This window comes from Pseudoliparis swirei, chromosome 6 (genome assembly GCF_029220125.1).
Source record: "Pseudoliparis swirei isolate HS2019 ecotype Mariana Trench chromosome 6, NWPU_hadal_v1, whole genome shotgun sequence".
NCBI lineage: Eukaryota > Metazoa > Chordata > Actinopteri > Perciformes > Liparidae > Pseudoliparis > Pseudoliparis swirei.
The window spans coordinates 22,225,758-22,238,931 of record NC_079393.1 but is presented as its reverse complement, the minus strand read 5'-3'; the positions used below and the strand labels follow the sequence as shown (position 1 = coordinate 22,238,931).

The 13,174-nt window shown below is 43.5% G+C and overlaps 3 protein-coding genes and 1 long non-coding RNA gene across 5 annotated transcripts in view; 3 read left to right on the top strand and 1 right to left on the bottom strand.

Moving 5' to 3' along the window:
• The window catches only part of LOC130195805 (uncharacterized), a 139,422-nt gene that overhangs the window by 101,855 nt on the left and 24,393 nt on the right, over positions 1–13,174 (bottom strand). The gene's annotated exons all lie outside the window — the stretch shown is intronic.
• Positions 5,397–6,424, top strand: LOC130195786 (histone H1-like). The gene has a single exon (XM_056417504.1). The coding sequence runs from the start codon at positions 5,397–5,399 to the stop codon at positions 6,066–6,068; it is 672 nt and encodes a 223-aa protein (XP_056273479.1). The 3' UTR covers positions 6,069–6,424.
• Positions 8,128–8,529, top strand: LOC130195796 (histone H2B-like). Its single transcript, XM_056417514.1, has one exon. It carries the CDS (start codon positions 8,150–8,152, stop codon positions 8,522–8,524), a length of 375 nt encoding a protein of 124 aa, XP_056273489.1. The 5' UTR covers positions 8,128–8,149; the 3' UTR covers positions 8,525–8,529.
• On the top strand, positions 10,824–12,866 carry LOC130195797 (histone H4). Of its 2 annotated transcripts, none has more exons than XM_056417516.1 (2): positions 10,824–11,189; positions 11,436–12,866. In XM_056417516.1, exon 1 carries the CDS (start codon positions 10,851–10,853, stop codon positions 11,160–11,162), a length of 312 nt encoding a protein of 103 aa, XP_056273491.1. In that variant the 5' UTR covers positions 10,824–10,850; the 3' UTR covers positions 11,163–11,189; positions 11,436–12,866. The 2 variants fall into 2 exon arrangements, with proteins under 2 accessions (XP_056273491.1, XP_056273490.1); XM_056417515.1 differs by having other exon boundaries at positions 10,826–11,189; positions 11,429–12,866.

Genomic DNA, 13,174 nt, shown 5'->3' with positions numbered 1-13,174 from the left:
TGGACTTGAAGGAAAACATCATTTATCATGATGGAGAACAGTATCGGACTAATGACACTACCCTGTGGTGTACCATTCTCTACCAGGTTTGTCTAGATAGTGCTGCCCCAATTCTGACTTGAATAAACTTGTTCATTAAAAAATCTTTAATCCAATTATATGTTCTCCCCCCACTTCCTATCATATTTAATTTTATCAATAACCCTTCCCTCCAAACCATATCATAAGCCTTTTCCACATCAAAGAACACAGCCATCACTGACTCCTTATTCACCTGGGCCTTCCTGATTTCTGTTTCTAAACAAATAATTGGGTCCATAGTACCTCTACCTTTCCGAAATCCACTTTGATGAGGTGATATCATTCCCCTGGACTCCATATAAAATCCTAATCTATCTGTAATCATTCTTTCCATTATTTTACCTACATGGGATGTTAATGCTATGGGTCTGTAATTCATTGGGTTTGATGAATCTTTACCTGGTTTCCTGATTGGGATAATCACAGCTTCTTTCCAAGACCTAGGTAGTGTCCCCACTTGCCAAATCTTATTATAAAAAAATAACAATTTCATCATTGCTATACTACCTAAATGCTTAAGCATTATATAACAAATTTCATCCTTTCCTGGTGATGTAAGTCCTCCTCTTTCTATTGCTCTTTTCAGTTCCTCTAAGGTAAATGGGGCATCACTAGGACTATTAGTATCGTCTCTCTTTCCAAGAATATCGGGGTGAGCTGATTGCGTCCTTTCCCGTCCTCTCTTACCTTCTACCGTCAGGTTGTCAGAGCTGTGGATTTCTGTTAGTGCTTTTGCAATCATCTCTGTCCTCTCCCCATCTGACGCTGCTGTTTCCTCCCCCCTCTTCAACACTAGATACTGCCACACTTTCCTAATTCCTCTCATGCTTCTAATCATCCCCCAAATCTCTCCCACAGGTGTTGCTCTTCCAATTCTGCTACAATAATTCTGCCAGCTTTCCCTTTTTGCTTTACGAATGATTCTACGAACCTTTGCTTGTGCGTGTTTGTATTCTATTAAAGTTTGGAAATTATGCGATCTTCTTAATACCTTCAGAGCTTTGTTCCTTTCTTTTACTGCTCTCCCACACTCCTCAGTCCACCAGGGGACTGCCTTTCTTTTCATCCTTCCTTTACTTTTAGAAATTGTTTGATTCGCTGCTTCCAGTATTGCAACTGTCATTTTTGTATCAATCTCCTCAATATCTTCATTTAAGTCTATTTTATCCATTTCTTGCTCGCATTTATATTTGAAAAGTTCCCATTTTGCCCTATTAAACACCCACTTACCTATCCACTCTCTCTGTTCCTTCCTCCTTTGTAATGCTATTTTACACTTTATTGGAAAATGATCACTGCCCACTGATGTTTCCTCTTCTACCTCCCACTCGCATATCCCTGCTAAACTCCTAGATACAATGGTTAAGTCTAGCGCCGACATGTTCCCTGTGTGCACATCTAATCTAGTCCCTCTGCCATCGTTTAAACAAACCAAATTGTGTTCCTCTAGTAATTCTTCCATTACCTCCCCATTGAGATCTGTTCTTGCTCCACCCCATAATGTACTATGTGCATTAAAATCTCCACATCCCACCACCTTGTTGCCACCTATCCTTTCAATTTGTGCCAATCTGTTCACCTCTGATTTTTTACAGGGATTATAAAAATGTACAACTATGACCTCTCCTTCCCTTGCCCAGATCTCCACAGTTACATATTCGAGCTCGGTCCCTATCTTCACCTCTCTAAATGTGACGTCTTCACTAATAAATGTGGCACATCCTCCTCCCTGACCACCCTCCCTATCACACCGAACACACGCATATCCAGCTAGTCTGAAGTCCAAATTTGGTTTTAACCATGTTTCCTGTATGCATATGACATCTGGCTTACTAGGCATATCTCCAACATATTTTTTGAATTCTTGTCCATTTGCCAACAAACTCCGAGCATTCCATTGTAGAATTAACATGATGATTAATCCTGTGAGCATGATTCTTTGGTTAACTGCACCTGTTTCCTAAGCTCTTCCTGTACCGCCATCCCAGTTATTCCGTGAATATTTAAGTATCTTGCTGCACTTTTTACTATTATTTCAATTTTCTCAGATCTCCCTTTTGCCTGGAATGTGCAGTTAACCACTTATGCCATGAAAAACACAAAGTTCTCCTTATTTACTGCCATTATATTCTCATCTTCCCTTTGACTCTTAGTCGATAGTTGTTCACTTGGCTGTTGAGCCGGTTCCTTCCTTACTACATCTCCCCCCCTCTTTCCCCCCCACTTTCCCTCTGAGCCCTCTTTGCTGCTTCTGCATACGATATATTCATTTTCACTTTCAGCTGCTGCACTCCCACTGCCTTCTTTCTCACTTCACACCCACCATAGGCCACACTGTGTGCACCTCCGCAATTTGCACATTTGAGCTCTGTCCCAGCCTCACATTTCCCACAGTCATGTTCCCCTCCACATTTTCCACATCTTTGCTTCCCTTTACACGCTGCCGCAATATGGCCATACTTTTGGCATTTGAAACACCTCAAAGGTGGTGGGACATATGCTCTTACTCTATACCTTAAATACCCCACCGTAACTGAGTCAGGCAACACCCTTTCTTCAAAATCTAGCAGCACTGACAAACTGTCCACCCTTTCTCCACCTCGTCTTGCCTGCAGACGTTTAATCCCTATAACTTTACCCCCTTTAATACTTGCTCTCAGTTCCTCCACATTCTCTTCCACTGGGATACCGTATATCACGCCTCTAACAAAGGGCCCATCATTTAACTTCTTCACGCTCTCAACCACTATATTGCACACTTTTTTCAGCTTCATTGCTTTCCCTCTCTGCCCCTCGTCCTTGCACTGGATCAACAATCCGCCATCAGCCAGCACCTTCGCCATCACAATCTCGCCAACTTTCTCCTTCAACCCGCGAGTCAGCGCAACCGGGCTTATTTTCCGAATGTCATTTCCGTCCTTGAATCTCACAATTATTTTGAACCCCTCCTTCTCTGCAATCCTCTCCCTCATCCTCCTGCTTTTCTCTCTCCCGTCCCCACTACTACCAGATCTACTGCTACGACTCCTGGCTCGTTTCTTATTCCCCACTTCAGTCCAGCTATTATAATCCATATCCTCACTCCCACCCTCTCCATCACTATCGCCTCCCATCCTTAGTCCAGTCACAGGTCAGTGTATGTACACTCCGCTGAAACTAATCCTCCAAACCTTGTGTCGTTTGTCACGCTTCCACGCGTCTGCTCCAGCTCCTCCCAAGTCCGTAATCGACTAAATAACTGTAACTTAAGGAGACACTTATACTTTGCCTGGCTATTTCCATTTTATGTTTGCAATGTATGTAAGCAAAATAATGTATAGTAATGTATAATGTATTATATTGTATCTATTTGTTTTGGTTCTTAAATAGGTGTGTAGGCTACCATGTGTCCTCCATCTCTACTTTAAACAGTCCTCTCTGAGCGTGAAATACTCTCTGACCGTAAGTAGATATATTTTCTTTTCTTCAAAAGTTGTATTTCATTATTTGGTTTGCATTTCATAGGCTGCCACCATGTCAAACTAATTCAATGATGATGATCCACAGCCAGACAATTGGATGTAACTTCTCATTCAGACGTTGCTCGCGCACATACATGTTGAAACCACAGCGCTGCACTGACATCTCCTGGGCACAGCTGGTACTACACATCACACACACGTGTTCATTCAAAAATAAAACAACAACGTGACCATAACGTTTCGTGTGCGTCACACCTTGTTAATTGTTCCGGTGGTTCCGGTGTTGTTTACCTTGATTTGAGCCACATATATATTATATCATTTTACACTGAACTCCCAGATGTTCAACTGTATCTAACCATGAGTCAGGTGTGAACCATATAATGTGCTAAACCACACTATGTAAATGATTCCACACTTTATAATTAATTACGGGCTTTTCCAAGTTATGTCTGCGTAACATCAGTATTTAACTTAATTCCAGTTCAGTCAACTGGCATTGAACTTTCTCATAACATTGATCTAATAATGTATACAGCCACATCCCAAATCAATGCTTTCAGGAATACCAGATGCTATCGTTTTGAATGCGTTGATAATTTTGTAGTTCCTATTATATAATAGAGCACTAAATATTTAGAAATACATTGATTGAGTTCAGGGAGACTTTAGCTCCAAGTGATATAAAACATAAGGACCAAAGTATAGAAGTTGTGCTGCAACGGGTCCAGAGTTCTGAAGTGGATCATTCAGGTTCGTATTATAATAACTATTCTTGTGTTGGGTATTGTGTATCAAATGTCTGTTGATGAAATACTAAATATTGTCTCTGAACTGCTGTAAATGTTGAACACATTACAAATCTAAATGTTAGTCCGTCCTCACCTGCACTTTATTATAAAGAATGTTATTGAAAATTAAATTAAAATAAATGATATCCTGATATATTTAACTGGTTTCATTCAATATATATATCAATAATTACCGTGTACTTGTTTGTCTCTTTTCTCTTAACAGTATTTCGATGCTCCCTCAAATCCACCACACTGCTCTTCATCCTGTTTGTTCATTATGTCTAAAGTGGCATTACGTCTTTTATGTCCAAACCAAACTTATCCCAAAAAAGTAACATCTCAATTTCTGGTCAAGTGTCATTATTCCAAATTTCCTGCCAAGCTCCCAATTATATAAAAAGTTCCTTTTTTAAAGACTGGTTGACACTCCATGACGTTTTCTAATCTTCACCACTGATGTATTAAATAAATAATAACTATTCATCTGAGGACATGTTCACATCAGGCAGCTCTGATAGGAAGTCTGCACCATGAGCCTCGACCACCATCAGTGTGTTTGCTGCTCTCATAATAACTTCAGTTTATTACAAACTGATCCACATCAGACGATTGTTTTTCCATCGACACCCGAAACAAACTTGTTGACGAGTTGGAGAACGGATTTTGAAGGATATCTGAAATATTTAAAATCATTTAAAGACATAAATGAGTCGGAAAATGCTCCGATCAGCGCTCTCCACGGCGGTGAGTAGGTGAGATTTGGAGGCTCCTCAAACACAATACAGACATTATCGGAGCTCTACATGACTTCAAGATGGAGAGAAACAAGTCCTCTTTCGGCTCCCTTCGCCGTCAGCCTTCAGTACTTGTTCCACGTGTAGTTTTAGTCTTTTATCAGCGAAGAGAAAACACAAGTGAGTCGTTTTTCAGAGCGCTCAGAGGAGTCCCGGGCTGGGTTGAGTCTCCACGGTTCTCATGGAGGCTTTAAGTACCGCCCCCTGCTCGCAGCTCTTCACCAGTCAGTCTCACTCTCGTGTTTTCTGAGCATCAACGGAACAAAATGGCAGAATCAGCTCCAGCTCAAGCCGCTGCGCCGGCCAAAGCAGCAGCCAAGAAGAAGGTGGTGTCCAAGCCGAAGAAGGTTGGTCCCAGCGTGGCGGAGCTCATCGTCAAAGCTGTGGCCGCTTCCAAGGAGCGGAGCGGCGTGTCTGCTGCCGCCGTCAAGAAGGCTCTGACCGCCGGAGGATACGATGTGGACAAGAACAAGTCCCGCGTCAAGACCGCCATCAAGAACCTAGTGACCAAGGGGACGCTGGTCCAGACCAAGGGGACCGGGGCCTCCGGCTCCTTCAAGATCAGCAAGCAGGAGAAAGTCGCTCCCGCTGCCAAGAAGCCCGCAGCGAAGAAACCCGCAGCTGCCAAGAAGCCCAAAGCAGCGGCAGCCAAGAAACCTGTAGCCGCAAAGAAGTCCCCGAAGAAGGCTAAGAAACCCGCAGCGGCCAAAAAGCCCGCAGCGGTGGCCAAGAAGCCCGCAGCAGTGGCCAAGAAGCCCGCAGCAGTGGCCAAGAAACCCGCAGCAGTGGCCAAGAGCCCAAAGAAGGCCGCAAAGAGCCCCAAAAAGCCCTTGAAGAGCCCCACCAAGGTTGCGAGGAAGCCCCCCACAGCCAGGAAGACCCCCGTCAAGAAGGCTGTGAAGCCCAAAGCCAAGAAAGCAGCACCCAAGAAGAAGTGAGCTGCTCTCAGGCTGGACAACTACGCTCCTATAAAAGGCTCTTTTAAGAGCCACCCACACCATCTTTAAGAGTATTTTCCTTTTATTATTCTCATTAACAGCAGCCACATTTATGCTGAGGTGTTTGTAGAATGACGGGTGTTTTGGCTCCTGTGCCCAAAGCTCACACCATCGCTCAACGCAAAGTTAAACTTGTAAATGAAAATAATTAACTCTTACGACGTCCGATAAAACGACTTCTCCATGATGACTCCAAGCTAGTCTTTGGTCATCTTTTATAATATATCATCTTAACATTCTATATAAACATCTAAAGGTTACTTTCAATACAAATCCTTTATGACTCATTTGGCTTGATTTTGAGTGAGTGGGATAATATGACCCTGAACAGCACAGGTATCTCATCTCCATGAAAAAGAATGCAATTTATATCTAGATTTTTCCAATGTACCTAAACAATAGTTTGAACATGTATTTTTCATTACAATTAGTGAGTTATCCTGATTGAACTCTGATCTCTGGAGGGGTGAATTACTCAATTCCACTAAAAACTGATTGCATTTTTAGTAATGACATTGGTGATGAGGTAAAAACTAGTTTTTAGGATTTTTTGGCTTCCGACCACTTTTGCATGATTCAACATTAACCAGGTCAAATTGACCCGGGAACATCACGGCTGCATGTAAGAAACGAACATAACAGGAGGGTTAAATAAAGCCTTTATTACATACACATCCAAGATACTGTTGCGACCCTGGGTCAGGAAAAGCTAAGATATATATTCGTTATTATCTTTTATTCGGGAACAGCTACAGAGGTCATGAGACCTTCACTGAACTCCGTAATTGCCATTACTAATCTTATCTATAGAGAACGTCTTCCTGTGAACACAATAACACTTATAACAGGTTAATAGTACATGTCCCTCAGTCCGTTCCAATACATCTGAGAGAAAACTCAAAAACATTGTTTTCAAGAGATCAATAAAGTTTACTAAGCACCTATTCAGACCCCGATTATCCTAAAATCCACTTTTTCTTTCAAGATTACATTTGTGTTGCAAACCATAACATAGTAAAGTTAAATATACTTAAATAATTACAACACATCCAATGTACTGCCAGTCAATTATAAATTAGCACTGTCATACTTGTCAGCATGAAATCAGATTTTACAGTTAAATCAAGTTGTTTTTGTTTTCTCACATTGCATGCACACAAACACGTTTTTGATCTCCAGCTCTAACCTTTAACCTCTTTTTTTATTACATACATTTGTCAATATAATGTCTATAATATGTACAAATATGTTTTTAATTCGTCGTTATGAGTTAAGACCTTAGATATGTTTAACAGACGGGGTCTGAATACTCTATCATTAACAACTCAAAAGCCAGGAGAGAAAAAAATAGGAAATTCCAGATATTTAATTAGATTTGTCCAAATGTAATCATTAGGAATTATTGTTGGCGTCAAAACCGATATTTACGATAATGTAATATACAGACTTAACTCCAAAAATAAATTAATATTCTTCTCTTTTTTAATTAAAATAAGGGATGGATTCTAAAAAGCATTACTCATAAGTTTCACATTTTTTTAATCTTAAAATAAATTACTTAATTTCACTTTAGTCAGCTTTTAATAATCGTGATGTTCTCTGAACACATGAGACGTACTCGTTTTTAACTTCCTTTGTAATGAATGAACATAGAAGAGGTTAAAGACTGGTTTCGCTGTTTCACTTTATACAGTTTTTTATGACAGTTTGGCCTCTCCTCCTCCAGTCTCTCTGGTGTGTGTATATCTCACTCGATTCGCAACGTTATCAAAATACGCCTTCTTGATTGGCTAAGTAACACCACGTGACGTGATTCAGAGATCTAGGGTCCCGCTACAACCGTGTCTCAAAAGTAGGTCAATTGTGTGAGGGAGCACAGAATAACATCTTGTTCTGCGCATGCTCCGCTAAACAGCCAATCCGACGCAAGCAACAGCACAGCCTCGTTTGCATCGAGCTGATATATATTCCCCGCCCTGAGCTCCAGGAGATATCTTTTCACTCGGAAGAATCAGTCAATCATGCCTGAAGCCACCGTCAAAGCGCCCAAGAAGGGCTCCAAGAAAGCCGTCAATAAGACCGTGACCAAGACCGGCAAGAAGAGGCGCAAGTCCAGGAAGGAGAGCTACGCCATCTACGTGTACAAGGTGATGAAGCAGGTCCACCCCGATACCGGCATCTCCTCCAAGGCCATGGGCATCATGAACTGCTTCGTGAACGACATCTTTGAGCGCATCGCCTGTGAGGCCGCTCGTCTGGCTCACTACAACAAGCGCTCCACCATCACTTCCAGGGAGATCCAGACCGCTGTCCGCCTGCTGCTGCCCGGCGAGCTGGCGAAGCACGCGGTGTCTGAGGGAACCAAGGCCGTGACCAAGTACACCAGCTCCAAGTAAACCTGCTGGAGAAGACCACCTCAACGGCTCTTTTAAGAGCCACCCACCTCTTCTAAAGATCACTTCCTTTACATGACATTACATGTCATTTAGCAGACGCTTTTATCCAAAGCGACTTACAATAAGTGCATTTCAACCTAGAGTACAAACTGAAGTGCAAATCTGTCTTTTATTCCAGATATAGTCGGAAAAGGTGTGTTTTCAGTCTCCGGCGGAAGATGTAGAGACTTTCTGCTGTCCTGATGTCAGTGGGGAGCTCGTTCCACCACTGAGGAGCCAGGACAGCAAACAGTCTGGATTTCGAGTGGTTTAGCTCGAAGTGGAGGAGTCACAAGTCGGTTGGCTGTTGCCGAGCGTAGTGAACGTGCCGGTGTACGGTGTGACCATATCCCGGATGTAGACGGGGCCCGATCCGTCTAGAGCACGGTACGACAGAACCAGTGTTTTGAAGCGGATGCGAGCAGCCACCGGTAACCAGTGTAGAGCGCGGAGGAGCGGAGTGATCAGGAGATCAATTCCTGATGTGCACAAAATATGAAGTTATAATCTAATGAGTTGAAAATAAATATGTCCAGGGAGTTATGTCTGTTCTAGTCCTAAAACACATTTTGACTAAATTATTGATATTGATCGTTTATCACCGATAGATCAGGCATGAGAATCCCTCAACTTTCGGCGAAATTCGCCGTTTTGAAACCAAAATAGGTGACTTACGTGAATCGTGTAGATCCGAAGAGTTTTTGTTTTGGGGTAGGGGGGGGGGGGTCAATTGGCCCGCCGGCGTTTATGAGAGTTTCAATTTTTTTTAAATCCTTTAAAATAGATATTTAATAAATGTCCAATACAATATAAATTCCAGAGGAGTAGATAACTTAAAAAAGGCTGAGAACCATATGAAAGAGAGACTAGTACAAAGTACTATTAAATATGATAATAGTTTTGATCAGGCACGTGCACAGACATTTTGGGGGGCAGGTGCTCAAACCAAAAAAAAGGGCACCCAATGCCAAAAAAAAAATCTGAAAGAGTTGAAGCATGAGCAGCAATACACTGATGAAGCTGTCCTCTACCTGCGTTTCCTCTGGCAGCATCAGACCACTAGCTTTCATTTTCTTTCTGAATAAAGATGAATTATTATATAGCAACAACAGTACAAGCGTTCTGATTGACTCATGGGTCGTCATGCCAGCCACGTATCGCCCTCTTGGTCTGATACGGATCCGTATCGCCCTCTGACATCATTTTCAAAATGAGCGATATTGATAGACATCAACAGCCAAGAGCAGTGTTCCTCAAACTAAGGCCCGTGGGCCGGATACGGCCCGCCTCCACATTTGGCCCGGCCCTCTGAATAAGAGAGGCCGTATGATTTTTTTTTTCAGTCTGACCACGCAAATCCTAGACTAGCCCGTTAAATAGAACGGAATAAGAATTATCTCTCTCTCTTCTCTTCTCTCTCTCTCGCTCTTTTCTCTCTCTCTTCTCTCTCCTTCTCTCTCTCCTCTCTCTTCCTCTCTCTATTCTCTAAACATAACTACCGTCAGTAAACAGCTGGACAAGACTTTGAAATCACGGATTTCGTGAGTTTTTGTTTGTTTATTTTTTTAGGAAACGTCGGATCAGTTGTGACGTCATGTTTTCAGCAGCGCTAATGTTGTGGTTGATTTATCACAAAACGTCAGGGGACAAACACCGTCATGACCTGTTGGTCTGATGCTGCGGGTCAGAGGAGAAGGAGGTGCAGCCGTTTAGTAGCGCGAGGAGCACTGCGCGGAGGAGGAAGTGGAGGAGGAGGAGGAGGAGGAGGAGGGGCACGGCGGGGGGGAGAGGGGCGGGGGAGACGGGCGGGGGGGGGAGGGGCTCGTGAGCGTCGCGGAGCATGTCGGGGCGAAATTCTCACAAGAACTCAAATAAATGCCCCGTCGGATATTAAAACACATTTAGGGGGACTTGATGACAGAGAGAGTAACTTTTATTCTTAAATATTGATGAATGAAAAAGTGGGCTCCAGCAAAAAGGGCACTTTACTCATCCAGGGCAAAAGGGCTGGTGCTTGAGCACCACTAGGGCTCTATCTGTGCACGTGCCTGGTTTTGATACTCTACGTTAGTGTCATTTTTAAGTACAATATTGACTAACAAACGTGTTACTAGCTTGTATATAAGCAACAACAGGTGGCGCTAAAGCACCAAAGAGTCTCATGTTAACCTTCATGTTAACCAACGAAGAAGAAGAACAGCTCGCTCCATGTCTTCTATCACGTCCTCAGATTGGATATAGATACGTGTGAACTGCTGGTCACCTTGTTGAAAGACTTACAGTGAAGATGAGCGGAAGAGGCAAAGGAGGGAAAGGACTCGGTAAAGGAGGCGCTAAGCGTCACCGTAAAGTCCTCCGTGATAACATCCAGGGAATCACCAAGCCCGCTATCCGCCGTCTGGCTCGCCGCGGTGGAGTGAAGCGTATCTCCGGTCTGATCTACGAGGAGACCCGCGGAGTGCTGAAGGTGTTCCTGGAGAACGTGATCCGTGATGCCGTCACCTACACCGAGCACGCCAAGAGGAAGACGGTGACCGCCATGGATGTGGTGTATGCCCTGAAGAGGCAGGGACGCACCCTCTACGGATTCGGGGGTTAAACTCTGACTGGCAACCCAAAACCAAAGGTCATTTTAAGGGCCACACACAATATATTAAGAGCTGTCATCCTGATAACTTGAACTGAATCGATTTGCCACCGCTGTCTAGTTATTAGTTTTTGTTGTAGCTTAATCTGCTCCCTAGTTAATATAGCAATGACTGGATAACAACTGTTTATCACTTTTTTTGAATCGTTCATTTAATGTAACCGTTTTGCATTATTTTCTCCATTCGCTTATTTTGTCTTCTGTTTCTCTGCTTTCAGCCTGCAGCTGGTTCTAAGGAGTTTTGTCCAATCAGATGTCTGCTCTGTCTATATAAGAACAGAGGCCTCATTTTGTAGTTTAAAGCACATTGGAACGTTATTAGATATTTATTAGTCCCACATTAGGGAAAATGCGGGATCACAGCAGCGGGTGCACATTAGAGCATTAATAAAAGGCAAATAAAACGGTAAAAATATTTGTAACAATACTACATACTAATACTAAATATACAGAGGAAAATAATTACATGCGCAAGGGGAATTTTCAGCAGGTTAAAGTGTCCAGGATAAAGTGCTGAGTGCCAAGATCTCCAGCGATCTACTGTGGTTTGTTGGTCAGCCTGACAGCAGAAAGGAAGGACTTGTGGTTCCTCAGACACTGGGGATGAATCAGCCGGTGGTTGAAGGAGCTGTGCACAGCTGCTAGTATCATGCATAGGGTGGGAGGTGTGGTTAATCAGGGACGAGAGCGTTGCCATCATCCACGCGTCCCCCAGTACCTCCACAGTATCCAGAGGACACCCCAGCATGCTGCTGACCTTCATCAGCTTGTTCAGCCTCTTCCTGTCAGCCGCTGCCATGCTGCTGCACCAGAAGACCACTCCATAAAAGATGGCTTATGCCACCACAGAGTCAAAGAAGGTCTTCAGGAGTGCTCCCTGCACTCAAAGACCTCAGTCTGCTCTGTCCCTTTTTATAAAGCGCATGTGCGTGGTCAGGTGAACACCCAGGTATAAGATTGTACAATCTCAATGTCCAGTCCCTGGATGCTCACTGGTACCGGAGGAGTGCCTTTACCACGGCGGAAGTCCACCACCAGCTCCTTGGTCTTACTGGAGTTGATGTGGAGGTGGTTCCGCTGGCACCACACCATTCCAAACAGTCCTGGTTCAGTTCTCTGTATTCCCCGTCATCGTTGACTTTTGGTGAAGAGGAATGGAGCCAAAACCGTTCCTTGTGGAGCCCCTGTGCTGCAGAAGACCCGGTTTGACTCGCATCCCTGTATCCTCACATACTGTGGACGGTTGGTTAGGTAGTTCAGGATCCATGCAGTGAGGTGGTGGTCCACCCCAGTCTGGAACAGCTTGTCCCTCAGAAGCAAAAGGCTGGATGGTGTTGAAGGCACTGGAGAAGAACATGACTCTCACAGTGCTTCCAGCCTTTTCCAGGTGAAAAGCATCGCTGAAGCAGGAAGATGACGGCGTCATCCTCCCCGATGCCAGGTTGGTAAGCGAACTGAAGTGGGTCCAAAATGTCACTTAAAAACACATTTATTAAAAATCTTTAATTAGCCTGTGACACTAGTTATTTGTACTAGTTTCTCACAATAATCATCTGGTTTTGTTTTGCTGTTCTATTTTGTCTTCAAAGTTCCTTGAGTACCATTTATGGCGCTATGCAAATAAAATGTGATGTTATCCTCTTTGAAGAATGTCAACAGACTTCATGGCCCTTTGTAAGTTACTTTATAAGTAATGCATGTACTCATCATAGTGAACGCAGCGGCTGGCTCAGCTGCTGCATGCGGTTGGCCGCTGAACTACCGCCATCCTTTTCCGTCGAGCTGACGGGACTTGTCTGCAGTTCGTAGTTCTTCACGTTGATCCACGTTCTCCCGTAGAAAGACAAATCTTGAAAACCGTGTAATTTTACGGGTCTTTTTGATTCTTTAAATTTCTTGAGCAGTTAATTCTGCGACAAAAAAAAAGGAAAGTAGGTCCTCCCCATACAACTCGCATGTCAACG

What these genes read in the sequence shown, in the direction of transcription:
- LOC130195786 (XM_056417504.1), top strand. Translation starts at nt 5,397, where the DNA reads ATGGCAGAATCAGCTCCAGCTCAAGCCGCTGCGCCGGCCAAAGCAGCA.
- LOC130195796 (XM_056417514.1), top strand. Translation starts at nt 8,150, where the DNA reads ATGCCTGAAGCCACCGTCAAAGCGCCCAAGAAGGGCTCCAAGAAAGCC.
- LOC130195797 (XM_056417516.1), top strand. Translation starts at nt 10,851, where the DNA reads ATGAGCGGAAGAGGCAAAGGAGGGAAAGGACTCGGTAAAGGAGGCGCT.